The 25,031-nt window shown below is 54.0% G+C and overlaps 7 protein-coding genes across 7 annotated transcripts; 1 reads left to right on the top strand and 6 right to left on the bottom strand.

The window, feature by feature from the left end:
* Positions 1-858: 858 nt before the first annotated feature.
* On the top strand, positions 859-3,773 carry JCM15063_002262 (uncharacterized protein; the record flags this gene model as incomplete). Its single annotated transcript, XM_076678165.1, has 5 exons — positions 859-1,399; positions 1,465-3,143; positions 3,213-3,315; positions 3,389-3,576; positions 3,654-3,773. 5 exons carry the CDS (start codon positions 859-861, stop codon positions 3,771-3,773), a joined length of 2,631 nt encoding a protein of 876 aa, XP_076534763.1.
* Positions 3,774-3,978: 205 nt separating this feature from the next.
* JCM15063_002261 (enoyl-CoA hydratase/isomerase family protein) lies at positions 3,979-5,978 on the bottom strand (the record flags this gene model as incomplete). Its single annotated transcript, XM_076678164.1, has 6 exons — positions 3,979-4,434; positions 4,541-5,119; positions 5,210-5,286; positions 5,366-5,423; positions 5,509-5,582; positions 5,651-5,978. The coding sequence occupies 6 exons, from the start codon at positions 5,976-5,978 to the stop codon at positions 3,979-3,981; spliced, it is 1,572 nt and encodes a 523-aa protein (XP_076534762.1).
* Positions 5,979-6,406: 428 nt separating this feature from the next.
* On the bottom strand, positions 6,407-7,389 carry JCM15063_002260 (copper transporter family protein; the record flags this gene model as incomplete). The annotated part of the gene is made up of 6 exons (XM_076678163.1): positions 6,407-6,481; positions 6,545-6,695; positions 6,789-6,955; positions 7,050-7,114; positions 7,183-7,216; positions 7,306-7,389. 6 exons carry the CDS (start codon positions 7,387-7,389, stop codon positions 6,407-6,409), a joined length of 576 nt encoding a protein of 191 aa, XP_076534761.1.
* A 4,167-nt stretch (positions 7,390-11,556) lies between these two features.
* JCM15063_002259 (PAS domain-containing GATA-type transcription factor) lies at positions 11,557-13,175 on the bottom strand (the record flags this gene model as incomplete). The annotated part of the gene is made up of 7 exons (XM_076678162.1): positions 11,557-11,618; positions 11,694-11,730; positions 11,798-12,060; positions 12,154-12,163; positions 12,234-12,641; positions 12,731-12,921; positions 13,082-13,175. The coding sequence occupies 7 exons, from the start codon at positions 13,173-13,175 to the stop codon at positions 11,557-11,559; spliced, it is 1,065 nt and encodes a 354-aa protein (XP_076534760.1).
* Positions 13,176-13,548: 373 nt separating this feature from the next.
* Positions 13,549-20,204, bottom strand: JCM15063_002258 (uncharacterized protein; the record flags this gene model as incomplete). The annotated part of the gene is made up of 10 exons (XM_076678161.1): positions 13,549-13,562; positions 13,629-13,785; positions 13,867-14,118; positions 14,197-15,354; positions 15,426-16,141; positions 16,214-18,773; positions 18,834-18,884; positions 18,948-19,353; positions 19,421-20,036; positions 20,120-20,204. 10 exons carry the CDS (start codon positions 20,202-20,204, stop codon positions 13,549-13,551), a joined length of 6,015 nt encoding a protein of 2,004 aa, XP_076534759.1.
* A 522-nt stretch (positions 20,205-20,726) lies between these two features.
* JCM15063_002257 (uncharacterized protein) lies at positions 20,727-22,744 on the bottom strand (the record flags this gene model as incomplete). Its single annotated transcript, XM_076678160.1, has 9 exons — positions 20,727-20,978; positions 21,054-21,072; positions 21,144-21,243; positions 21,315-21,400; positions 21,468-21,793; positions 22,001-22,180; positions 22,239-22,404; positions 22,474-22,634; positions 22,700-22,744. The coding sequence occupies 9 exons, from the start codon at positions 22,742-22,744 to the stop codon at positions 20,727-20,729; spliced, it is 1,335 nt and encodes a 444-aa protein (XP_076534758.1).
* Positions 22,745-23,040: 296 nt separating this feature from the next.
* JCM15063_002256 (uncharacterized protein) lies at positions 23,041-25,022 on the bottom strand (the record flags this gene model as incomplete). The annotated part of the gene is made up of 8 exons (XM_076678159.1): positions 23,041-23,496; positions 23,563-23,791; positions 23,859-24,097; positions 24,161-24,328; positions 24,395-24,604; positions 24,678-24,751; positions 24,828-24,864; positions 24,939-25,022. The coding sequence occupies 8 exons, from the start codon at positions 25,020-25,022 to the stop codon at positions 23,041-23,043; spliced, it is 1,497 nt and encodes a 498-aa protein (XP_076534757.1).
* Between the last annotated feature and the right edge of the window lie 9 nt (positions 25,023-25,031).

Here is a 25,031-nt window from a genome sequence, read left to right as displayed (position 1 = left end):
ACTGTCGGACGCCTGCGTCAAATGGCGCTCCGCGTTTCCGAGTCTACTGTCAGCAACATTCGTCGTGCGAGGGTCAGTGTACGACGGGGACAAGTTTGCGAGGCGTGCTGATTCACGTAGTAAGCGCCGCATAGTTTTTCTTCTGTTCCTTGCAAGTAAGTCTGCATGTCCCTTCTCTCGCGTTATCGCCGGATCTCGTTGTCTTTCGCGACGTAACCGTAAATGTCTAGGGCGCCGTTGGTCCGAGAAGCGGACGCCTTGTACGAAACTCCCAGTCGATCCACTGTACAAGTGGCGACCGTACCTTTTCATCCGTCCAATGGTTTGCCACAAACCGTATTCGCTGGGCAGAGACCGCATCGATAGCACGGTCGGCACTCATGCCGTACACGGTTTCTGGCAAACCGTTGGACACTCGAAAGAATGCGGTCGCCACTTGGACACCGGATCGACTGGGAGATTCAATACAGGACGCCCGCTTCCCGAACGAACGGCGCCCTAGATATTTATGGGTTCGCAACGAAAGACAATGATAGTAATCCGGAAAATATGGCGTGGTTGCGCATCGTACGCGACACCGAAACCGCCACAGTCGACTGTTCGGCCCGTGAGAGACGACTTCGCTTTTGCGGCCTCCCATACTTGGGTCGCTCCATCTCCACGGACATAGAGCTTTTTTTCTATCTATTTTCAACTCCACCTGTTTTTATAGTTGATACCACATATAGCTACATTCAGATTTGTATGGGCGCAAAGATGGAAGGTCGGCTCGATCTGTTCAGGCAGCCTTTGGACGCGTAGACACGCGCACGCGCGCCGAAACCGCCGAGCGAATCGTTCTGTTTCTTCTCGGCCCGCATGTCCGCCAGTCGCAGTGGGAGGCTCCCACCGGTCGATAGAGCGTACCAGAGTCAATTGGAGCAAGCGATCAAGCTCTCGCAAGCCGCGTTGCATCTGTCCTCCGATAAGCAACAAACGCCTTTACCTTCGGCTTCCGCCACTGCGCCTTTCCAGACCTTACACGGTACTCTGAACAACACAAGTGTCGACGCGTCGGACGGTGGTTTCGGCTCGGCTTTGACTGGCCTGAGCAGGTCGACTTCCACAGATCAGATCCTGCCGTCTTCACTCAACACTCCACTGCCACCCCTGCCTGCACCACCGAAAGCGCAATCTCTGACGAGCGATCCTATCAAGTCTGTCTCGGACACGGCCAAAGCTTCGACTGTTGAGAGTGACGAGATCCGTACCTCGTTCTCCACCGATTCGGCTCAGACGAAAAGCCTCGCAGGTCCTGTGACCAGCGCTACCGAGGATACACAAGCAGTCAGCGGCGGATTGATCGAAATGGCGGATCGAGACGAAGTACCAGATAGCGACAATGAGGGAAGCGGCCCAGGTACGTTTCAGCTCGAATTACCCCAAAACCCCCCTCGCACTCGACTGATCACACGCTTCCGACAGCCTCGAATCCACTAGGAGGACTACCTACAACCTCACACGAAGCTGTCGAAATGGGTCTCGGTCTCGGTTCTATCATGCTTCCACCATTGCCACACCACCAAACCGGTTCCAGTGGAACCGTTGCTTCCATTCAACAACCCACTGCGGTCTTTCCTTCGGATCCCGAGAACGTTAAGCTCGTATCAAAGCAACGGGCTTTCGTAGACGTGCCAGCACTTCCAGGAAGAAACACCAAACCAACGACTTCAGTCTCGAAAGCGAAAGCCAAAAGTGTCAACGGCAGAACTTCCTCGCTGTCGAGGGAGACTGTCGATTCAGACGACGATCGCGACATACCTGAAACTAGCGTCCGCAAACAAGCCCCGCAGAAAGTTATAACCAGCAAATCTACGAGGAAGCGCACGCTTGTACAAGTGAGCGACGACGAAGGAGGTTCCGTGGCCGGGAACAGCAGCGGAAGAAAAGCTCTAGACGCAGAGGCAGGAGCACCTTCAGGCTCGCCTCTTACGGATTATGAAGAATTGGCCGGGGCGGCGATGAAAACCAAGAAACCGAGATCGAGTGCTTCTTCCGCTGTCGCCAAGAAGAACACGCCCGACACTACGCGCATGAGCTCTCCAGATCCCATCGCTGGCGACATAGAGACTTCCAGCACCTCTCGCCAGTACAGCCACAAGTCAGCTTCTGCGTCTGCTCGATCCCTCGAACGCCAATACACGGACGAGCATCTCGAACAAGCCAAACGCATCAACGAGCAGCAGGACGATGACGACGACGATTACGGCGCGAAAAAACCCAAATCGCGATCGAATTCAAAGACGAAGGACAAGCAGAAGAAAGGCCCGATTGGACCAGTCAGGCGACCTACGATCAAGAAAGGTTCGAAAACCGCACAAAGCGCGCCTGTTACCGAGGAAGCGGGAGCAGGACCGAAGAATGACTCGGCGGTCCCCCTCGAGAACGACGCCATCGCATCTCGATCCACCGTATCTGGCGATCTCGGCGACAGTGCATCACTTGCTACCGCTGTGCCATCGAAGAACAAAGCGAACGAACCACAGACATCGGCTCGAGTTGTACAGAGCAAGAAGAACAATGTCGTTCTAGATTCCGAGGATGATGCAGAATCTGTCAACGCACGACCGGATACAAGGGGAACTGGCAGCCTTGCAAGTTCAAAGAAGGGCGCATCATCGAAAGGCACGGCCAGGAGGAAAAGGTCAATCGAAGATTCTGACGAGGAAATGAACTCTCCGGCAAATGATCTCGATAAAAGGACGAGTCATGCTCAACAACAACCGACTCCTTCTACGTCGACGTCCGCTTCGACCTCAGAGAACCCGCTTGCAGCATGGAGTTCTCCCGTCCCAACCCGCGCATCCTGCAGCACCGCAAACAAATCCGTAACGCCCGAGATCTCGAGAACCTTGTCAGCAGAACAGAAGTCGGCTCGAGCCAAATCCAAGATGAACCTCGTTCTCGAAGCTGCCAATACACTTGATTCGGACGCATTCAATTATCCTCCGCTGGACAAGCCGAAAGCGAAACCGCCCCAGAAAAGGAAAGCTGTCGAATCGGACAGTGATGCCGACCATGAAGACGAATCCGAGCCGGAAGAAGACGATGACGATACTGCCAAGGACGGCAAAGCAAAGGGCAAGCAGACACAAGTCATGAAGGTACTCATTTCGACGATTAATCTTCTTGCTTTGCGATCGAGTCTTTGACATGATCGATGCTGAACCTAGGAGAATGAAGGGTTGCCGACGCCCAAGCCAAAGAACGTAGCAGCTCTTGCGCGGGATCGGGAGCGTTCTGCCAGTCCCTTCTCGAAAACCCCCAAACCCGGCAGTGCGTTCGTCTGAGTCCGAGACTGTCCTTCTTTGCGCTCGCAACTGAACCGAGTCCGAGTCTCTTGATACAGGTCTTGCGGCGATCATCGCTGCACGAGGAATCGGAAGTTACCGCTCGCCGGGACTTTCAGTTCGAGCCAAAATCCCCGCATTGCACACGAACCTCAAACCTCCTCCACCTGCCAAGAAAGTTATCAAGGAAGTGAGACCTGTCAAGAAGAAGAAGAAGGGAGAAGAGAGTTACTCGGATGAAGAAAAGGTCTGCCTCGAATCATTTCGACTCTCACGCTTTCGGATCCGCGATTGACTGATTCTCTTATGGTGGTTCGAATCCAGCCTTGGTACGAAGTCAAGGATCCTGAAGAATGGGACTCGGATGATTGCGCAAGGTGGTCGAGGAGGCAGAAAAGGATCGAGCGAGGTCTTCCTGCCGACACGGACGACGATTCGGACTGATTGATCTCTTTGGTCGAAGTCTCTAGCTGTTCAATTTGTCCCTGCTTTACTATAGCTCTGTCGTTGTACTTATCTGCACTCACTCCCTAGCTCTACCTCTCATCTTCCTCCTCGGTGTACATTCTCTACAGGGACCTGGTTCGTACATGTTCTTTGAGACTCCGAGATGTGTCAAGCTTTACAAAAAGTGAGCGTAAACCTCGAACTACAGCCATTTAAGCGTGTTCTCTTCGGCAACGATCGTTCTCCTATCGAGGACCTCTTCGACCTTTTCCTTGACTCCGACTTTGCCGTTCGATTCTTTGACAAACTTGTTGACAATCTCTTCTCGAGTTTGAGCGTAATCAGGACTGTCCTTCGCTTCGCCTTTGACGACTTGTTCGATCCGTTTCTCGGTAGGGAGTCCAAAGATCGAGTACGGGTGTACTTTGTAGGCCGAGAGGGGGTTCAATCGATCTTTCGTACCTCGTAGAGGTTTGAATGCTGGCACGGGAGGGTTCTTGAATGGTGCCGGAGACGAGAAGAAGATCTTTTGTAAAGATTCTGGAGTCACTTCTGCCAACGTCGCAGGTGACCAAGTAGGTTTCGTTTCTTCAGGTTTGATCTTCTTGATCAAGAATTCGGTCACACCCGTTCGGAAATCAGTGTGTACCGATGGAGACTATATCAAAGATTGTGGGCAAAAAACGTCAATGACGGATCGTGACCTGGGAAAGTGCTCTAGACGGAAGAGAGTGCGACAGGAAGGAAAAGAAAGGAGACTCAACGCAGCAAGCCGCAGCAATCCGGTTGTCCATGGCGAGGACCTCTTCAATGTTGAGTTTCGCACCTTCCCGAATCGCTTTGATCGAAAGTTTGACACTGGTCGGACTCCTCAATTCGATCTGTTCCCTAGTCTCTTTCGCCCACTGTTTCACTTTCGAGACTTCGTTCTCCTCACCCGATCGAACGATTTTGGAAAGGTCTTGCGAACCGTTCTCGATCGCTGCGAGAGTTGCGAGCATGTCTTCGGCGGTCGATTGCGAGAACACGTGATCGAGAGCTCTTCGTACCGATCCGACGAGGGGGTAACTCTCGAGGGCCAATTTGAGTTCGTCGGCATCGGCCGAGAATTCGTTGATCGCAGCGTTGACATCTTCGACGGTAGCAGTCGCTTCGAGTTCGGCCAATCGGTTCTCGAGTGCGGCAAGTCGTTCCGAGGGTACGTAGTGTGACGTAAAGCCGGCGAAATACGCTCCGGCACCTTTCAGTGGGACCGAAGTCAAGGCGAGGTAAATTCCGAGTTGACCATCGAGACGGGGCAAGAAAAAGTTGGCGCCGACATCCGGGAACAGTCCAATCTTGGTCTATGAAAGATCATGGAGAGACAGCGATGAGTGACCACGCGCTTTTTTTTTTTTTGGTAGGCAAATTTCCTTCGAAGAGAGAAGACTTACTTCGGGCATAGCGACCTGAGTCGTTTCAGTCGCGACTCGGAAAGCACCATGCATTGACAATCCGAGTCCTCCACCGACTATATTTTCAAGACAGCAGCATCATATATTATGAGCCTGATTTCCACTCCCGATGGCAAGAGACTGTGAGAGACTCACATGCGACACCGTTCATAAGCGAAATGACGGGCTTGCTCATCGTCGCGAGGAAGTGGTTCTAAGTTGTGAGTCGCATCGGAAGCTAGGGGTTTCAGGACATGCGCGAAGTTTTGCGAGAAGAGCAAGACAGGTGAATGGTTTACCATAATGTATTCTTTTTTGAAGAATCCACTCGCATTCTTCCAATCCGACTCTTTAGCGAGTGACTTGGTCAAAGCTGTCGAGGGAAGGAGGGGTCAGGTCTAGGTGCATTGTGTGTGAGGAAACCAAAGAACGACGACTGACAGACGACATCTCCACCAGCACAAAAGTGTTTCGAATTGCTCTTTATCAAGACGACGTTGGCGAGATCGGATTGTTCAAACTTGCTCAACTGGGGCAAGATGAGGTCGACCATTTCATCGTTGAGCGAGTTGAGGGCTTTGGGACGATTGAGGATCACTTTGCGCAAACTGTGTTCGGCTTCGAACAAGACGGGTGCATCTCCAATCGACGGAGTACCTTTCGTGGTGGTCGAAGTCGATGACGATGACGGCGGGGCGGCAGAGGGAGCCGATGCGGACGAGGTGGAAGAGAGGTGTTGGGCAACCATCGAGACTCGTTGAGAGGCCATACGAGGGTGACGCAGGAGAATACTGGGTCTCGTAGTGATCCTAGAGAGCATGACGGGAGAAACAGGCGCTAATCGGGCGGTAACCGGAAAGTGGAGACCAAAAAAGCCCGCAAATGCCGGAAACCTTAGATCTTGAAATTGATATCACGGCTTGAATTCCCCACTTTCCGCACTCGATTTGTTCTCCTCATCTGGCTTGGGGACTGCAACGCAGGGTCGCTCGCGCCTGATTCTCGCATGGAGAGAATTTCTTTCCGACTGTCATGCGGACGCGTTTCACAGTGTAGACGGAACACATTGCGAACGAGGGAATCAACCCAAGGCGGGATTCTAACAAACTAGTACGAATAGAAGAAAAGGTACCGTACAACCCATACACAGGTCTAAAGAAAGACAGAACGAAACGAGAGATGGTCGAGCGTCCAGCTTTAGCAGCAACATTCTCCACGCGCTTGTGGCGAATCATCAGGAGTTTCCACTTCGTGAGGCGTTGCCGTATCACGCTGCACAACAAAAGACTCCAGAATGAGTATGAAATCCAGCTGGAAACAGGGCGGGAAGCTCACGGCAGAGATGAAATGCCCGACTGCACCGCCAGCAAAGATGGCGAGGATGACTCCTCCGTTGTACGACATGGCGAGCAACATGAGGATGTATGCCGTGCCGAAACTGATTCCGTAAAACACGCTCCTGACTACCTGCTGAGCATAACTCGGACTGTTACCGAGTTCGACGATGACGAGTCTCCTCGAGTGTCAGAACCGAGACAGACACCTGGAAACTAGAGGTAGACTCGAATGAAGAACTGACCAGAAGGGAGCGGGAACAAGCGCGCTCGCAGGGAGTTCAGTTTTGGACGAACTGGCGACAGCAGCGAGAGCCGCCGTTTCTCGACGCCAGTACGCCGCGCGGATCCGACGATCGTAGTCTCGACCGAACCTGCGCAACATTTCGAGCGCGACGACAATGAAGAAGATCTGTACGTTTCGATTGGCCCAGGGCGAGAGTCAGGATCAGAGGGAAAAAGAAGGGAGAGAAGGGGGCTAGGAGAGATTATCATGAAGTGCTTACACCAATGAGCGAGCCGACGTAGTCGCCAACCGATCTCACCCTCCATTGCTTCGAGATGAAGCAGGCTAGACACGGAGGATGATCGAGATGAGCTCGAACATAGACAAGACGATTTTTGTATGAGGCCACGTACCATCGATCGTGTTCCAGTTCCAGATCATACTAATCTGTTCAGTCGAAACGGTGGCAGAGTCGATCGGGTCGGGAATGAGCGATGGTGAGGGCTGTATACGGAGCGGGCGAGAGAACGACTTACTTTGCAGCCGCCTTCCGACATGTCCATGCCAGACATGCCAGACATCGACGATGAGGACGATCCGCCGTGCATACTGTGATCCATAGCGAGAGTAGGGACGAAGAGAGATGACAGCAGGGAGGAAAGGAGCTAGATAGTTTGTTCCGAAAATTCGGACCCTATACGTCGAATACCCTCCGAATCAGTCAACCACGCTTGACCAATATGATCAGAGCTGCTCTAAGAATGTACCTGAAGCGAAAGTTGAGCGGAAACGAGATTGGAAGCGGAAATCAGGAGAAAGTGATGAGAAAGGAAGCAAGAGTGGTTTCGCGCCCTCGTCCGCTCGACTTGCGAGCCGAGAACCCCCGAGCTCGGCGCCGAGCAATCAGCTCGATACTATTCGAGCTCTCGAGGCGGTACTGGCGATGGGAGAAGCGACGAGCGAGGTGCAAGAGTTGATCAGAGATGAAGCTCGAGGATCCGGACAGACATGGCGAAGAGAGACCAGGTACAAAGCCGACTAGATAGCATGGACGTTGCGATGAGCCCAAGCGACTCGGTCAGCGAGGTAGATTGGAGCAAGAGTCGATGAGGCGAAGCAGAGGCTCGAGTGAGGAGAAAGATGCCGGTGTGATGCAGAGTCCGTGACCGGCGCGTTTTTCGAAGTGAGTGCGCGATTTTTCGACGCGCTATTTTTCTGCACAACCCTCCCCTGAATCATTCTCTTTTTTCTAGTTATCGATTCAATGGAATCGTAGCAAGAACTCTATGCATGAAAATACATGCACTAGCGGGCGCAACCGAAGCTGCTTTGCACGTTCTCAGGACAGGGCGAGAGCTCGACACTAGTGCATGCAGCTTGTAGCTTCTCCACGACCTGTCGCAAGTACTGCTAACATCATGCGCGATCGATGTTAGTCAAACGTTGAAACTTCGCATCATCCGCCGTCCCTTGCCCTCCACGCCTGTCTCGCCCGCCGAGCCAGCGAGTTTTTGGAATCCAAGTTAACCGACTGCGCAAGGACGAGAAGGAGCTCCAGGCTTCGCTGGACCCGACCCGCGTCCCTCGTGGTGGCTTCAGCTGGGACTCGCTTCCGCTCTGGTTACAAATCTCATTCGCGCCAAGCTAGGAACTCCGATACCTGACGACTGCAACTTCATCCAACTTGGACGACTCCCGCTCGAAAGGCGGGAGGCCTATGCGCGAAAAGCAAATCGACGACCCGGCTCGAGTTCCGCGCAAGCGCGACTCTGCGATCACAGCAACATGTTCATCCGGTGACCGGCGCAAGACGGGGTATCGGTAGTTTTGGGCTTGCAAGCCGTTGATGCTTGCGCCGGTAACCGGATGAACATTGTGCTGTGATCGCAGAGTCTCATTGGCGGTCAGCCGCATGAGACTTGCGCGCGCCGCGAGAGGCGATACCCCGTCAAGTCGCGCTTTCGCGAAATGCGAGCCGGGTAGTCGCTTTGCTTCTCGCGCATAGGCCTCCCGCACTTCGAGCGGGAGTTGTTTGAAAGGGATGAAATCGCAGTCGTCAGGGATCGGATTTTTTAGCTTCGGCGCGACTGAGATTCGTAACCAAACTAGAGCGGAAGCGAGTCCCAGCTGGAGCCACCACGAGGGACGCGGGTTGGGTCCAGCGAAGCCTGGAGCTCCCTTTCATCCTTGCGCAATTGGTTGACTTGGATTCCAAAATCTCGCTGGCTCGGCGGGCGAGACAGGCGTGGATGGCAAGGGACGGCGGATTGTGCGAAGTTTGAGCGTTTGACTGACACCGATTGCACGTGATGTTAGCAGTGCGACAGTCGTAGAGAAGCTACAAGCTGCACGTACTAGTGTTGAGCTCTCGCTCTGTCCTGAGAACGTGCAAAGCAGCTTCGGATGCGTCCTGCGTGAAAAATGGGAGAGCGCATGTCTGGTCAACACATAAGAGGAGATTCCGATGGAGCGACGACTGTTCACAACGAGGTGTGCTTTGGTCAGGTTCGAGCGAGCAGTGCAGGATTGGGCACCGACATGTCCAGCACACCACATTGGCGAGCGAAGACTGATGTTTGTGACTATGATGACGTTGTCGATCATTGAGTACGTTACGAACTGCGACGACGAGCGCTTTAGATAAGCGATCCCTGGCGAGGGTGCCTCGCTGCGAGGTGGAAACTTGATTCGTTGTCCTCACGGCGTCAAGATTCGCAACCGAGTTACAATAGCAGCCGTGTTCCTTCTCACAGCCGGCGAGCCCGAGCGGAATCCCGACTTCGATGAAGTTGAAGTCTGGCTCTTCGGCCTTCGCTTCCGCTGCAGCAAGGCTCAGGCTGTGCGCGTGGAGTCCGACGAGGCTGCGGTCCTCTTCGAACACTTCCTGGAACGGAGATACGACGTGTGGCGAGGATGTCAGGTCCTTCAACCTTGTCAAGGGCTGAGCGACAGTGTCAGTGTCCCGTTTAACCAGTCCGCGGAGCACCCGGAGAGGCCTAACCTTCTGTCGACACGATTGACGAGTCTAGCAAGTTCTGCACAGGGAAGGACGGTAGGTCAGCATTGACACTGTAGCCGAAGCCTGCGATTCTATAGGCATGGGAGGGCGGGGTTGCGCGGCCGGGTGGAAAGGCGCCGGAGGGGTGCGAGTTTGGTCCAGGTCGTAGCCAAAGACTACGCGAGTCGTGTGTGAGCGCTTTCGAGGCAGCCAAGCCCGATCTCGTAGAGGGTTTTAAGAGAGCTTGAAGAGAGTGAGAAAAAGAGCGAGCAGAGAGCGAAAGCAACGTCAACCGATCGATCGGCGTTTTGGATCAAGATCTCGCTTCACACCCTCTTCGTCTTATATGAGCTCAAATCCAAGGATGTAAGCTTCTCAGAGCATAGGAAGAGCATTGCGGAGAGCGTTCGACGCCGGTTGACTATTCCCCTGCTGTTCCTAAGCGGGTTTGCCGCCGTCCAACACTTAGCGATCGAGCCCCGTATCGACCTAGGTGAACGTTCCTACGTATGAACCACACTCTGACTCCCTTTCTTGAGGGATCCGATCCGCAAAAATAGCAAATTCGATCGGTACTCATACTTTCGAAAGTCGGCGTCGGTATAGCCATTGGCTGCTGCGACTGATTGACTGACCGTCTAGCGGTCCGACTCACTGTCGCTCCTAGGGAAAAGCAGTGAGCGAAGCCCATTTGATACATGAGCAACGGCAATTGTCAGTGCGTCGATTGCTGGAATCGAAACAGCTTGTTGTTGTGCGCGGTCCCTGCACAAGTTCATCAAGCTGAGCCATTTAGCGCTAAGCGATCTTTTGCCCTTTAGCACCAATCAAAGTATCTCAACGCAACAACAGAACAACGAAATCACCCCGATGGGATAATCGCAATCCCTTTTCTCACCTAGTCCGACTTGAGGCTCCTCGCTTCGCCAGATATCGTAGTCTGTGCGAAAGTATGGCGGTTAGGCGCGGACGAACAGGATCAGACCTTTCGATGCGAAGTTTCCCTGGCGACGAGAATGGCGAATCCATGCAAGTTCTCTCTTTTTCTTCTTCTTCATCGGTTCACTTATCCGTACTCGCTCGTCTCGTTAATAGTGGATTCAGCTATGCTTTATTAATTGCACTAGGTCGGTTTAAATATCGTACTCGCTCGTCAGCCCGTATCGCACTCGTCGGTTTTTCAAAACTTAGTCTTGCCATGCCTCCTGAGTTGACAGCTCCACAGATGCAACCCGGGAGAATTCGCAATACTTTCGAGCGTTCCCGTACAGCTTTTCATTGAGGTGAAGAACTCGTCTCTGAGCCGTTCGCCGCGAGGTAACAAGCCTCACGTTCGCAAACATCTATTGTGAGCCGCGAAACGTACTCAGTTATATCGTAAATTCATCGACGAGCGTCTCGCTGCCAGATCCACAACCTATTGGCTTGACATTTGGCTTCAGTCTCTCGCGCCGGGTACCGTATGACAGAGTCCTCTGCGCCCGCAAAGTTTTTCGCTCTGATAGGCGCTCGCAAACTCCATGATGTAGATGCCAACGAATTTGCAAAAAAGGACCTTGGCGTACAACCAGACAGCACAAAGACAGGAGAAAATCTCGGTTGACGGCCGAGGGGGGAAAAAAGTAAAACATGTCGGGTGGACTGAACAATAAAGAAAAAGGGTTACAGAGAGGCAAGTCACAGCGCGGGATGTGGGAAAAAAGTGAAGCAACAAAAGCGTGACAAGACTGCATGGGCGTAATGTACAGAGAGAGTGAAACGGAACGAAAGATGCGAAAGGTGGCAGGGTTTATCGATTGCGCGCGGCCTCGGCTTTCTTGTTCTTCGACACGAGCTTGGCGTATCGAAGACCTATACACACAAAAGCAGGAGATCTTGTCAGTCAAGTGCACAATTCCAGATTTTGCGGGACAAAGCGCAACATACCGCAAGCGTTGCACAGCGACTTGGGTCCATCGGGTCCCTGAAAGGAGGACAACTATCAGTACCAGATATTGACTGGAGACAGAGACGCAGTGATCTCGACGCACTTTGCGCCATTCAGGCGAATCGACTGTACCGCAGTCTCGACACACAAATTCGCCTTCTTCGGCTTTCGGCTTCTTCTTCTTCTTTTCGGCTTGACCGTCTCCTTTGACTCCCGTCGCGCTAACTCCAATACCGAGCGCTCCGTACGTGTTGGATGTCGAAGGAATCAGGATCTGGGCCGAAGTGATACCTGTCGTGGGGTCGACCATCGCAGGAGGTTTCGAGTCGAACGGATCGACTCGGTACATGCCTGGAGGGAAAGGGGCTGTTGATCAAGGAAAGGAGGTGGTCAGCTGTCGAGCTTGAAAATTGCTCGGCAAGGAGGAAGAGGGCGAACCTGCTGCTGGCGTGATCTCACCTTCGATTTCCTGCACAAACGGGTTCCAGCGCGAGTCAGATTGACGTGTACGCATGGCTTCAAAGTGCATGCGAGCTGACCTTGTACATGAGCAACAACTCTTGTCGGAGTTTCTCGTTCTCAAACTTGAGCTCGAGGAACGAGTCGAGCATGGCCGCGCTCTTGGATGGGTGCGGTCTCGCGATCGCAAAGAAGCACTTGGCAACTGATTGTCCGTCGGCTTCGGGTGCACCGTAGTACCAGTGTCCCGTGATCTCAAACAGGACGTAGCCTCCACCATTGACTTCGAACCGGTAGTAGAGCGAAAGCGCTTCTCGGGTCTTGTTCGCTTCGGTAAAGTCTCGCTTGACGGTCTCGACATCATCGGGGTGGATAAAGTCAAAGATGGAACGGCCGAAAAGTTCGTCGGGCGACCATTGCGCGAGTTGCTTGATGCATGGAGTCGCGTAAACGAATTCGCCTTGCGGGCTCAACACGTGCATGAAATCCTGACGAGAGCGAAGGCAATGTCAGTACGGAGCACGTTGGATGGGAACGAGAGTACGGGTCTTGGGAACGACCAAGATTGGCAACTCACCTGCATCTCGGAAACGATGTGCTCGCTCCAGTTCTTGCGTGTACTGAACAGCGAGGTTGTGCTGCTCGCTTTCGCGTTGTACGACGCGCCTTCCGGTTTGCGGTACGGTGCAGATGCTCCCGCATTCGACGGTTCCCTGCGATGAAGCTGTCCCTGCGTGGACATCCTCCTGCTCGGTCCTGCATCACTCGCTGTGGTGACAAACATCGGACAATGAGATGGATTTGTCAGTCCTTGAACAGGCGCAAAGGGGTAGTCTTGTCGAGCTGAGAGTGGCGGCGGGGAGCAGAGTGGAGGCATGTTCCCAAGCGGGTCGCCGCGCTGGTCGGAGGGAGCAGAGTGGCAACTCACGTCGCTGCGAGTCGTTGATCGAGTCTCCGCCAGGCACACTCGGGGGCGAGTACGCCGGGTACTGTTGCGATGACTGAGCCGAGTAAGTCGCCATGTTCGTGTTGGTTGAGTTTTCGAGGGTGGTCAAAGTTGGTCTTGGCGGTTTGAGTTGGATACGAGCACAATACCACTATTCGCGAGAATGGTCGCCTGATAGTGGTCGAAGTGGTCGTCGAGTGTGGTGGTCGCTGATCCAAGTCAGTGGCTACAATTAAACCCCCGCGCGGCTTTCATTACTCGCGAGGAAACGCGACTTTGAAATCGAAGTGCGGTATCTAGAATTGCGACAGGAAACTGTATACAGTGTAACAAAAAGGTCGAAAGGAACAAAGGAAACAGATGAAACACCAGAGAAAAAGGGGGGACAAAAATGCGAAATTAGCAGAGGCACGGCAAGTAGGAGTACGGATGCGCCGGGTAGTGATAGCTTAGAGACAGTTGTCTGAGGTTCATTACGAGAGGCAAGTCAGCACCAGTCGGTACCAGAGTGAGGAAGAACAGCCCTTACATTTGCTGCGTTTTTTGCTCGCGGCCTGCATCCGGAGCTCGAGTTCCTGCCGAGCTCGTTCGGCCCGTGCTTCGCGGTTGCGCTGATCCTGCAACCGTTCCTCCATGTCGAGAACAGACTGCCGGTAGCTCTCGCTCGTCGTATGCGAATCTTGTGCCTGTTTCCCCATCATCGGACGAAACATCAGTCGGTTGTCCGGATTGCGGAAAGACTACCAGCTGAGTCCAGGCCGACTAACCTCGATGCGGAGACGTTCGTTCTCTGACTTGTACTGGTCTCGTTCCCGAACAATCTCGTTGGCATTCATGCGAGTCTTGCGCAGGTTCCGCTCCGAATCGTTTAGCGCAGACTCGAGCGTGTTGATCAAGTCGGCATTTGCTTGATGCTCAGATTCGAGGCGTGCAATCTCGGACGCGTTGACGTTCAATTTGGCTTGCGTCTGATCGAGTTCGCCTTCGCAATGCGAAAGTTGTTTCAAGAGGCGTGCAATCTGGTCATCATAGAGCAGCATCAGCTCGAAGATCAGAGACGCCAATCAAACAATGCTCAGAGCAACTCGGATACTCACTTGAGCCTCCTGTTCTTCGAAACGTTTCGCAACTCGCGGATCAATTGATTGAGAGTCGGTCAGAGGACGCATACTCGCATCGTTCGAGATCGAGTTGCGGCCATGTCCGTTACTTGATGAACTCGACGAGCGTGCCGCGCGAGACAGCGGCATACCGGATGGCACGGGAGGCAGAGGCGAGTTTGGAACAGGAGCAGCCGGAGGGGGCATCGAAGGCGGAGGAACGGCAGGCGGAAGGAAGCGAGAGTCGGGTCGAGGTGAATTGCGTCCAAACTCGTTCACCGGCGACATGGCGCGGTCAGGAGTGGGGGAGCCGATTCTGGGAGTCGAGTCTCCCAAGCCATTGAACGAGGCAGGAGTTGGAGCAGCAGAAAAGATGCCGAGACCCGTTTGAACAGAGTTACCTGCGGACGAGAGCGAGGCACGCGCAAGTTGGGCAGACAGCGAGTCGCGCTCTTTGCGCGTCTTGGCGAGCTCGGAATCGAGCTTGAGGACTGACGCTCTGTACTGGCCGAGGTCTTTGAACACCGAATCGTAATCGGGCTTGTGTTGACCATCTCCGCCTCGGAGCTCGTGCAGCTCGGTCATGAGCCGCTCACGTTCTTGCTGTGACTCGAGCAGAGCTTTTTCGACGGTACTCAGAGCGTCGAGAGCCTCTTGCAGCTCGTTGTCGCTTGCCCTGGGACTGGCGTCAACCGCTTTTGACTCGAGGCGTTGATTGAGAAGTGCGATCTCTTCCTTCTGACCCTCGACAACTCCATGGTTCCGTTTCGACAGGCCGGCAAGTGTGGCATTAGTCGACTCGTGTTCCGTCGTGAGCGTTTCGAGAGCGGACTGGGCGAGAGCTTCGCTTTTGCGGAGTTTGGCGATCTCGGACAACGCTTTTTGGTGAGCGATCTTGACCTCGTCGCGTTCAGTGACGATTGTTTGCAGGACCTCTTCATGCTTCGAGACGAGAGCTTGAAGCGCTGCGGTATGATTCGCCTCCTGCGACGAGAGTGCCTGAGAATGTTCCTCGAGGGCTTTTTCGAGCGAGCGCTGGTGGTCAGCTTCGAGTATCGAGACTGCGTCCGAGTGTTCCTTTGAAAGGCTCTCGGTTGCTGAGGTGTGCTTGTCGCTCAGAGCGGCTCGCAATTGCTCCATCGCCGATTCCCGTTGCTGTGAAAAGCCAGTCGAGCCCGTTAGTGAAGGCATAAGAGCGGACCACAAAAAGGAGTGACTGAACGCACCTGCTTGGCGTCCTCAAATGCACCTGTTTGAGCGATACGCTTTTCAGAAAGGACAGCTTCATGAGCGTCTTCGAGACTCCGCTGGAGCGCGTCTCGCTCAGCTTCCATTGCCTCGATCGTGCGGCCGTGCTCAGCTTGGAGAGCTGCCAGCGAGCTTCGATGCGTAGCTTCAAGGTCTCCGAGCGCTTGCGCATGCTGAGTGGAGAGCAGATTCGTAGTCTCGTCAATGACGGAGGAGCGGCGATCGCCTGCAGCGGCTGTATCAGCGGCATGACTCTCGTGCAGACGAGCCAATTCAGCTTGGTGACCTTGTGCCTGATTAGCGATTTGTCGCGAATGTTCTGCGAGGGCGTTGGCGAGAGCATCAGAGTGGGAAGCGACGAGCTCGGCAAGTCGGCTTGCAAGCGCCTGCTCAATCTCTGGCCCGATCTGTCGCATTGCCTCCTCGTGCACGGATTGGAGCTGCTCGAGAGCAACCGAGTGCTCGTTGGCCTTAGTTGCGAGAATGTCATCGTGGCTCGTTCTCAGCTGAGCGAGCGCATCGTTGTGTTTCTCGTTGAGATCTCGAAGGGCCGCGTCGTGCCCTTGAGTCTTTTCGGACAGCACTGCATCCCGTTCAGCGGTGAGACGCTCTAGAACAGCGGCATGCTCCTCCTTGATCTGCGCCAGGAGTGCAGCCTGTTCGGCAAGCGTCGTAGTATGCAAAGCTTGATGTTCTGTCAAAAAGGCGCCTCAGATCATCAGACATTTTTCGAAGTGCACAGCGATCCGTATGTGGCGAGACGAACCAGTGATGAGTTGCTGCCGGGTAGCCTCCAGCGTTTCTTGTGCTGCGGTTCGGGAATGCTCTAGTTCGGCGCGCTTCGAATCGAGTTCAGCTTGAAGCGAGCCAAGCTGATTATCGTAATGCGACGCTTCCGGTCGGCCTTCAAGGTCGGTGCGTAGCTTGCTGATCTCGGTTGACATGTTGTCGACCTGGTCTCGAGAGAGCACGGTCAACTCGTCATGCTGACGTTGCAAAGTTGAGAGTTTGTCCTCGAGCTCCTCGATCGCTTCTCGGTGCGAGGATTCTTTCTTGGCCATCGAGCGCATCAGATCGTCGAGTCGCTGGGCATTGGTTGTTTCTTCGCTCTCAGGCGAGTCAACGTTGCTGAACCCGAGACCAGTTGCTGAGAGATCGGCTTTGATCGCGTCAAATGCGGCACGAGTGCGAGGCGAAAGATTGAGATCGTGATCAGACGGCTGGGAAGGTGGAGGAGTGACGGCGCGCTCATCAAGGTCGCCGTCAGAAGTCGGATTCGTCGTCTCGATGGGGCTATCGGGTCTCAAGCCCTCGAAGGCTGGTGTTGCGGGAGGAATCGGAGATCGGAGTTTGTTCACGGTCGTTTCGAGAGCGAGAATTTCGTCTTCGCGATCTTTGAGCACCGACTGCAACTTCATGACTTCGGTTTTGATCTGTTCATAGCTCCGTTCGTTCGTCCCGTACATACTCTCGCGCTGCGCGAGCGAGCTCGGAGAAGGGGAAACCGGTCGAGGACTCGGGGGAGAGGAGATTTGTGAGGAATGGTGCGCCGCTAATGACAACTCCTGCGAGAGTGAAGCCGAGCGCGAATGCGATGGCGAGGCTAACACTCCCTGTCCGCGGCCGAGAAAAGACAGTCGATGCGATGGTGACAAAGGCATGCTGCGACGAGCTTGTGGCGAACGCGAAATTCGGCTGGTCGTTGGCGATGTGTTCCGACTGTTGATCGGAGACAGCTCCTGCACTTCGTCGGCCTCTTCATCGTCGCCTGGGGCATCAGGCACGAGCTGCAAGCTTCGGGAGAAGCGTGGCGATGTCGGTGTAGCTTCCGGTTCAGAGGATGGTTGCGACAGCTTGGCCTCCTGCACTTGCTGACTTAATGCTTCGATCTCCTTGAGCGAGTCGGCGTACTTGGCCTTGGCCGTCTCGAGCTCGGCGAGAGTGTCGGTGTGGCTCTGTTTAAGTTGTGTCATCTGCTCCTGCAGTGTGACTACCAGATCATTCGAGTCCGAAGTAGCGGTCGACGTTGAAGTCTGATTCGACGCTGCGAGCGAGCCGAATTCGCCATCGTCGGTTTCGGCCGGAGTATGGGGAGGCGTGAGGCTTCCGGAACGGCGGACGACCGATGCCTTGTGCCTAGCTGCCGAGACCCGCGCGTCCATCTCCTCCTGCGCTATCCGCATCTTGTCGGTAGCTTCCTGCAGCTTGTCTTTCTCTTGCGCGGCAGTCTCCGCCTTGATTCGCATCTCGTCCAAACTCCGTTCGAGTTCGATGAGCTTCTTGTCTTTCTCATCGATCTCAGCGAGCAGGAGCTTGTGCTCGCCACTCGTATCGAGCAGGGTCAGGCGAGCTTCGAGCTCCTTGTATGCTTCCTCCCTGCGCTCAATATCTTTCTCGAGCACGCGCAATTGCTCTTGAAGTGCTTGATTCGATTCATTCGACTTGGCGAGACGCGCTTCGAGTTCGGCGATATACAATTCGGTCGATTCGGATTGTTCGCGGTTGCGAGAGAGCGCCTTGCGAAGATCGGTCACGGCATTGCCGGTCGACTCGTCGGCGTCATCAACTTCCTTGAGCTTCGCTTCGAGGTCGCGCACGTAGGCTTCGGTGGTGGCCTCGCGTTCCGACAATTTGGCGATTCGGATTCGAAGCTCCTCAATCAGGAGCGAGCTTGCTTCGTTCGCATGCACTTCCTCCTCGACCCTCGCTTCAAGATCACGCATCTCGTCCTCCGAGTGTCCGAGTGCGGCACGTGTGAGCGACAACTGACTCTCGAGCGCCGACAGGGAGCGTTCGTACTCTTCGACGATCGGCTCGACCGCACGCTCAAACTGTTCGCGAGACATGGACTCATGGAAATCGCCGGCTTGAACACGAGCGAGATCTGTCGTGAGCTGCGCGACTTTTTGTTGAAGTTCGGATGCCTCGAGTGTTGGAGCGTCCTCGAGTGTGCGTCGGAACCCTTCTTCGGCGATCGAGGCCATGCCCGCTCCATCTCCAGATTTGATCACTGCCAACTCGGCTCGAAGTTTGAGAATCGTCCGCTGCAGATGATCAACGTCGTCCCATCCGACTTCGACCTCGTTCACTTCGGCGCGGTTCTTGATATTGCGGGCTCGATTCGCATACTTGAGTGTTGACAAGGTTTCGTGAATGTTGTACTCGGTCGGCGAGACACATGCAACCATCATCGTCTTGCTGTTGCCTCCGAGCGAGTCTTGCAAGAGTCGCGTGAGTTTCGAATCTCGATACGGGATGTGTGTCGCCTTCTTGGTGGGATCACCGAGTGCCGAAATAACATTGCCGAGTGAGCTGAGACCAGCGTTCTGTCGCGAACATTGGCATGTCAGACGAGGCGGGTCAGAGCGGCAATTTGCGTAACTCACGATCGAAATGCCTTCCTTGGCCCGGTCACCAAGCGCGGAGGTTCGTTTGAGCTGCGATACAACGAATCAGCGACAGATTGAGAAGCGAACAAGCCTGAGCCAGCTGAGACTGACCCTTTCAGAGCCAGCGAGATCGACAAAGTGGAACTTTGAGGTAACGATCGCCCACGAGTCTGCACCGTTCGAGGAGAAATCGTCCAGGTTCGGACTCGGACTTGCGGGTCTGCCGAGCTGACTCGGTGGTCGCAAACTCAGCCGACTTCCAGGTCTGCCCGAGGGAGTGGACGGACGAGCTCCAGGCGTAGGTGAAGTGACTCTTGGTATTCCGGAAAGTCGGTTCTGGACGCGAGGGGAAGTTGGAGAAGTTGTAACCGATGGTGAACGACTTCGTGGAGGCGAGCCCAAACCGGTCCACCGACGTTGGGAGAGAGTAAGTGAGAATATGGCATGAGATCGAGATGACTGTGCGTTCATGTCGGTCGATCCAGTTTGACGCAACGAAGATCCGGCAGACAAGAGACTAGCGAGAACCCACAATATTTCAGTCTTGCTATATTAGCGCGGCGAAAAGACCATAAAGAACTTACTGCATGACCTCTTGGGCGTTTGTGACTTTAACTTCGCGCAGTCCACTCCAAATGATGTTGCCCTGCTTGTCTTCCCTGATCTGAACTGTCGGTCGGACATCCGCATCGCCTGCGAGAAGGTCGATCAGATCCTCATTGTAAATCTCGACATACGAGACCTTGGCCGTATAGGTCGAACCGCCTCCCGAATACAATTCCGAGTCTCTCATGCGGTCGAAAATTTCGGCGACCGCTCGGGGCGTAATGCCTTGTCGATCTGGATTCGAGTCTTGCTCGTCGTCTCCAACCCGATCTGTACCCATTGTGTAACTTTTGCCCGAGCTCGTCTGTCCGTACGCAAGCACGGTTGCGTTCATGCCGTCAAGGAAAGACTCGATCAGAGGGGAAGCAGCGTCGTAAACGGCCGGTTGGCCCTCTTCCGGTCCGATCACTCGATCAAAGGTGAAGGTAGACTTGGCAGGCGCATGTTTCGAAGCGATCGCGGCGGAAGCTGGAGTATTCGGAGTGCCGCTGTCGGCAGAGAGCGAGGTAGAAGACAAGGGCGTGACCGCAATGCGTTGGAACCGATGAGGGACATTCGAAGCTTCTGATCCCGTATTGGGTCGAATACGCACGACTGGTGACAGAGGCGTGGCAGAACGGAAGAACGGATCAGGACTGAGACGAGCGGGGCCGGAGAAGAGGGGGAACGGCACTAACCGACTTTGACGGACGAGTCTGCCACGATGGAACCGCCAGTCGACTCTCGCTTCCTTCCCATCGGGGTCGTGCGACCGGCGACCATGATCGAGGGAGGTGCGAAGGCTCGAGCTAGGAGAGGTGTTTAATCTAAGCGATTGACGAGGGACCTAGTCGGGCTACAGTCGACGATTATACGCGGTCAACGCTGGAGTACAATCCTGATTCGATAGTGAATGAGCGTGTTAGGAGTGGGCCGACGCGCGGCGCGCAAGCGAGAAGGAGAGATGCACGCGATCTCACAGGAAAGGGGGTGTCTCACCCGATTATCGACTCCTTTGTTTACCCACCGCATCCGACAGGCCGAGGTGTGCAACTAGCTCGTCACGAAGCGCTAGGAGCTCGAGCTGACGAACTCGGAATTTACGTCGAGCCATAAATGCACGTGGAGCTTAAAAGTCTGTTCTCTGATCGTCAGTAACATCGCCTCTCTGATCAGTCACCGGAGGGCGCTTGGTAGCGGTCCACACTGATTCTTGCACGACAATTTCTCACAAGTACTTTGGTCCATCTCACGTGCCTCTGCCAAAAGAAAACCCTGCACGTCCCTCTCCTCATTTCCTGGCTTTCAAACCGAATGAGAGCCGGATGGGTTCCGCGAGATGGATCGACCGGAGAAGATCCGGTCATCAACGCTCCCATGTACCAAGTGACGATGATCCGAGATGCTTTCAGGGGGTTCCGAGTGTCCGTGAGGATTAGGACCTGCGCCTTCGAGTTGTTGCTTGTTTCTGGCGATTTTAGCCATCTCCAATTGAGCGAGTTGGAACTTGCGATCGGTCACTCCGCGCCATACGACGAGGAACGGCACAAAAATGGACTACATGTCATCGCAACAGGCAGACAGTTAGCTGGTTCGTCAGAAGAGCGAAAAACAGTACGGAGCTTGACTGACCGTGGCGGCTCCTACTTGCCTGAGTCATCTCAAATTCCACATCGTCAGCTTGTTCGTTCGGGATGAGCGTAGACCATTTCAAACACGTACTCGAATAGCCATGGGTTGGGACCCAACATAAGGAATTCGTTGATGCCACGGAACCAAATCCATAGATACGGTCCCGCCCAGATCGTCCAAGCGAAAAAGCCTGGAGCATGCTCAGGCGGACTCGGTCAACATGCAAAAGCGAGTGTATCAAAACAGGATAAAGTTGCTTACAGATGCCCATTCGCGTAAACCTTTCTCTTTTCCTGAGGGTGTCCCTGTTGGCGGCACTTTCGTCGTTTCCGGTCCAGCGCAAGATACTATCCGAGAAAGGCGCTTCAGCGTGACATCAGACAGAGTCGTACGGAAATCGGGAAGCGCGCGCACCGGTAAGTTCCAGACAATGAGGCGAAGCGATGAAATTCATGATTGGGATTGTGGTAGTGTTTGACGTTCTCGTGCATGATCCAACAAGACCAGTACCCGATCAAGAGGTTTAGGGCGGCAAAGCTTCCCATGACTGGACGCCAGAAACTGTTGATGCTGAACTGCTCGTTACAGTTCTCTTGTGACGTGTTGGTCGTCCCGAAGTAGACCCCACCGAAAACGATCGTGAAGACAATCAAGTGCCCGAAGTAGAACCAGACGAGCTTCTCGGGCAGGCGGGGATGCGGAACTACTCGAAGATTCCGACGAGTCAGTTCAGTTCCCGCCTGTTCGAGATTAACATATTGTGATTAGACTTGCGCTGGGCGAAAACGGCAGGGTCAAGTCGATGCAGAGGATCTGCGATTGCTTCAGAGGTCCCAACGCTCGATACAACCGAATCAAAATCACGACCATTTTCTTTACGCTGAGTCAGATTCGAACCTCAATCAGCCAAGTGTTGTCTAGAAACGCTGGTTGTTGGAAAGACTGACGTCGATAGTCTGTGGTTTTTGGAGCCTCTTGCGCGGTTTTGTGAGTTGATTGCGATCACTTGCAGCCGCTTCCTCCTGTCGATGCCTCAAGAAGCTTGTGATTTCGTCACCATCAGTCGGTAGTCCAGCGCCCGTCGCTGACTTGATGCGAAGTTCGACAATGGCAGCAGGTGACATGACCTGGAGATTACGTAAGGGTTCAGACTTTGCTTCTTGAACCGAAGTGAAGCAAGCTTACATGAAGATCTTCCATTCTCGACAGCGCGATCGCGACTGCAACTGGAATCGAACTGCAAATACTGAGAGGTACAAAGCAGTACGCGAACAAGTCGACCCGGTTCGTCTTTTTGAAGATGAGATTGATGAGCGAAATCAGTTGAGCATCAACCGCGAGGAACTGGAACCTGTCAAACTCGACGCACGGTCAGCGTTTCCCTCGCTTCGGAAAGTGAGATCCAAGAGAGAGCGCTTACAGGAGATTGTAGGGAGCTTCGGCACGAAAGATAAGGGCGTATAAAAGATTGCAGAACGATCCTAGCACGAACGAAATGAGCGTCCCTGGGTACGCTATGGGCACGACGGTACAGATGCCGCAACATTTCTCCTTGGCGGTAGATGAAGCACAGTATTCGAACTGGGCACAGTGCGGTCAGCTGATGACTCTGAACGGCGGGATTTGGGGGAATGGGAAGAACGCACGAAGGTTCCGGCATAGCAGCTCGGGTCAAGATCTTTGCCAAGCATACCGCGTGTGATATGAGTCAATCGCGTGAATGGAGGAAGAGAGAGGCGCAGGGTAGAGCAGAGAAGTGAGCGAGGAGAAGGGGTCCGTACTCCCCGGAAGATCCGCGGTCATTTTCTTCGCGGTGGGAGACCTTGACCCCTGTGAATCATTGGTTGTCTACTATCGCGCTGAGCATCAGAAGAAAGACTTGAACACGTAGCGAAGGAGTAATTGGTGTCCTCGGCGGAGGAACAAGCATTTGACGCGGTACATTGCACGCCATGACTCTCGAGGCGCACAAAGCACTATTCTGACTTCACTCCCTCACTTGCGTACTCCTCCTGACTGACGAGCTCCGTCGCGGCTTTTCCTGCTTGTTGTCTGGATCAAGGTGATAATCCAGTTCGCGGTAGAAGACAGAGGGCAACGACAATCGAGCGGAGTGGGAAGACGAGGTGCGTGTCGGAGATGGGGGGTTGTCTCGAGAAGACGACGGTTCCGCATGAGTTGATGACATCCGAGCTAGAGGGGTGTGAAAGTGACCCCGGTAACCTCGAGAAAAAGGTGGTTCTTCTGATGACGGTGACGACCGAGGATCGTGATGGTAAGCCTTGTGAGCGGCTTCCCAGGTCTCGCGTTTCGCCTTCCAGTTGTCGGTGTAGTCAAGTTGCGCTCTGACGATCAAGAACGTGGGGATCCCAATTCCGACCACAGCGGCGACTTGTCCAAAGTCGAAACCGTTCGTACCGATCAAGACGAAACCATGAACCGCCTGGTACCTTGGACAAATCAGCAAATATCGGAAACTGGTTTAGTTGGGGAGTCAGGTAGCACTGACAGAGAGCCAGATGGCCATGTATTCTGCGGCCCAGATGAGGAAGATACCAATCGAGATGGACCAGCGCAGGATTGAATGGGGTCGCGCTCGGGACTTGAGAAAGTCGTTCTGCTGGAACGGTTTCGGGAACAAGGGCAGTTTCGTGGTGCTCTGAGCATCGAACGCTGGGTGAACTCGGTGTCGGTTCTCTGACTTCGAATGCGTCAGGAACATGAGCATTTCTCCGATACTATACGGGAGGGAATCAATCAGTCGTCACGACTAATCTTGGAACGAAGGAAGGAACGAGGCAACACCTTTCGAGAGTGTCTTTCTTGTCCATCTTTTTCGAAAAGAGAACTCTTGTAAAGATGATCCAGATGATGAGTGCGAAGAAGAGCCAAGAAGCGACGAGGCTTCCGAGAATAATTCGATACCGGCGGAGGGGAAACACATCGGCGCAATGCGGTTGGTTGTATCGATCGTTCAGGAGGTACACGAAAACGAAGAGAATTGGCCATGCTACGAGGTGAGCTGTGAAGATTGCCCATGCCGTCTATCGCAGCAGCGACCAAGGATCAGTCTCGAAGCGAGTACGGAAGGAAGCCTCACAACTGACCCTGATGAGCCACGACCGTGGAAGGTCGACTTCTTTGAGCATAGCCCTTACGTCAGCGTCTTGTTCGTTGTCGAATGACTGCGTCGAATGCACGTGATCTGTCGATTCTGCTCGGCGCGAGGCCACTAGAGAGAAAACTGCTCCCGCTTGTGCCGAAGGACCTTGCGACTGAGGAGAAGCTCGACCTAATCAGCACGCTGAACGAGCTCGATACGTTATGCGTTATTTACTAACTCGCAAGGATGGAGCATCAGCAAGACAGGCCGTCACAGCGAGCGGAATGCAGCTCATGATCGCGAGCGGAATGAAAGCGTAGTGGATCTCCGACAGCCGAAAATCGTCCTGAATCAAACGATTCAGCAGACCGAATGCGGCTCCATCTGTCGCAACGAGCTGGTATGTGAGATTGTACGGCGCTTCCGATTGGTACCAAAGGCAAAAGAGCTGTCGAAACCGTTACTTGAAAATCGTCAGTGGATTGCGGTCGAGTCGATAACCAAAGCAGTGGACTACGAACGAGGTTGACAAAAGTGCCGAGAGTCATGACAATGAGGGTTCCAGGTCCGGTAATAGGGGCGTTAGGGCACACAGCTGCCGGTATTCGCAGGACTTAGTTATCCGCTTTCTGATCTGGGGCTGGAGGCTAGTTTTAAGATATCCGGCGCACCACAGCAAGTGTCTTGGACCTTGGCGCAGTACTCTGCCTGTTCGAGATGGGAGAGAAACCATAAGCGCGGTCTCCGCGGGAAAAGCGTCACGTGCAAGGAAAGGGACCCACGATGGTTTGTCCCGCTGAGCAGGCAAAGTTGTCGCTGTTGAAGACTTGCTGAGCTTTGTACCAATCTCCGAGTACAGTCGTCATCCTTGATGT

The sequence above is a fragment of the Sporobolomyces koalae genome (genome assembly GCF_050403365.1).
Source record: "Sporobolomyces koalae JCM15063 DNA, S_koalae_JCM15063T_v1_ctg12, whole genome shotgun sequence".
NCBI lineage: Eukaryota > Fungi > Basidiomycota > Microbotryomycetes > Sporidiobolales > Sporidiobolaceae > Sporobolomyces > Sporobolomyces koalae.
This window is presented reverse-complemented; position numbering and strand designations above follow the sequence as displayed.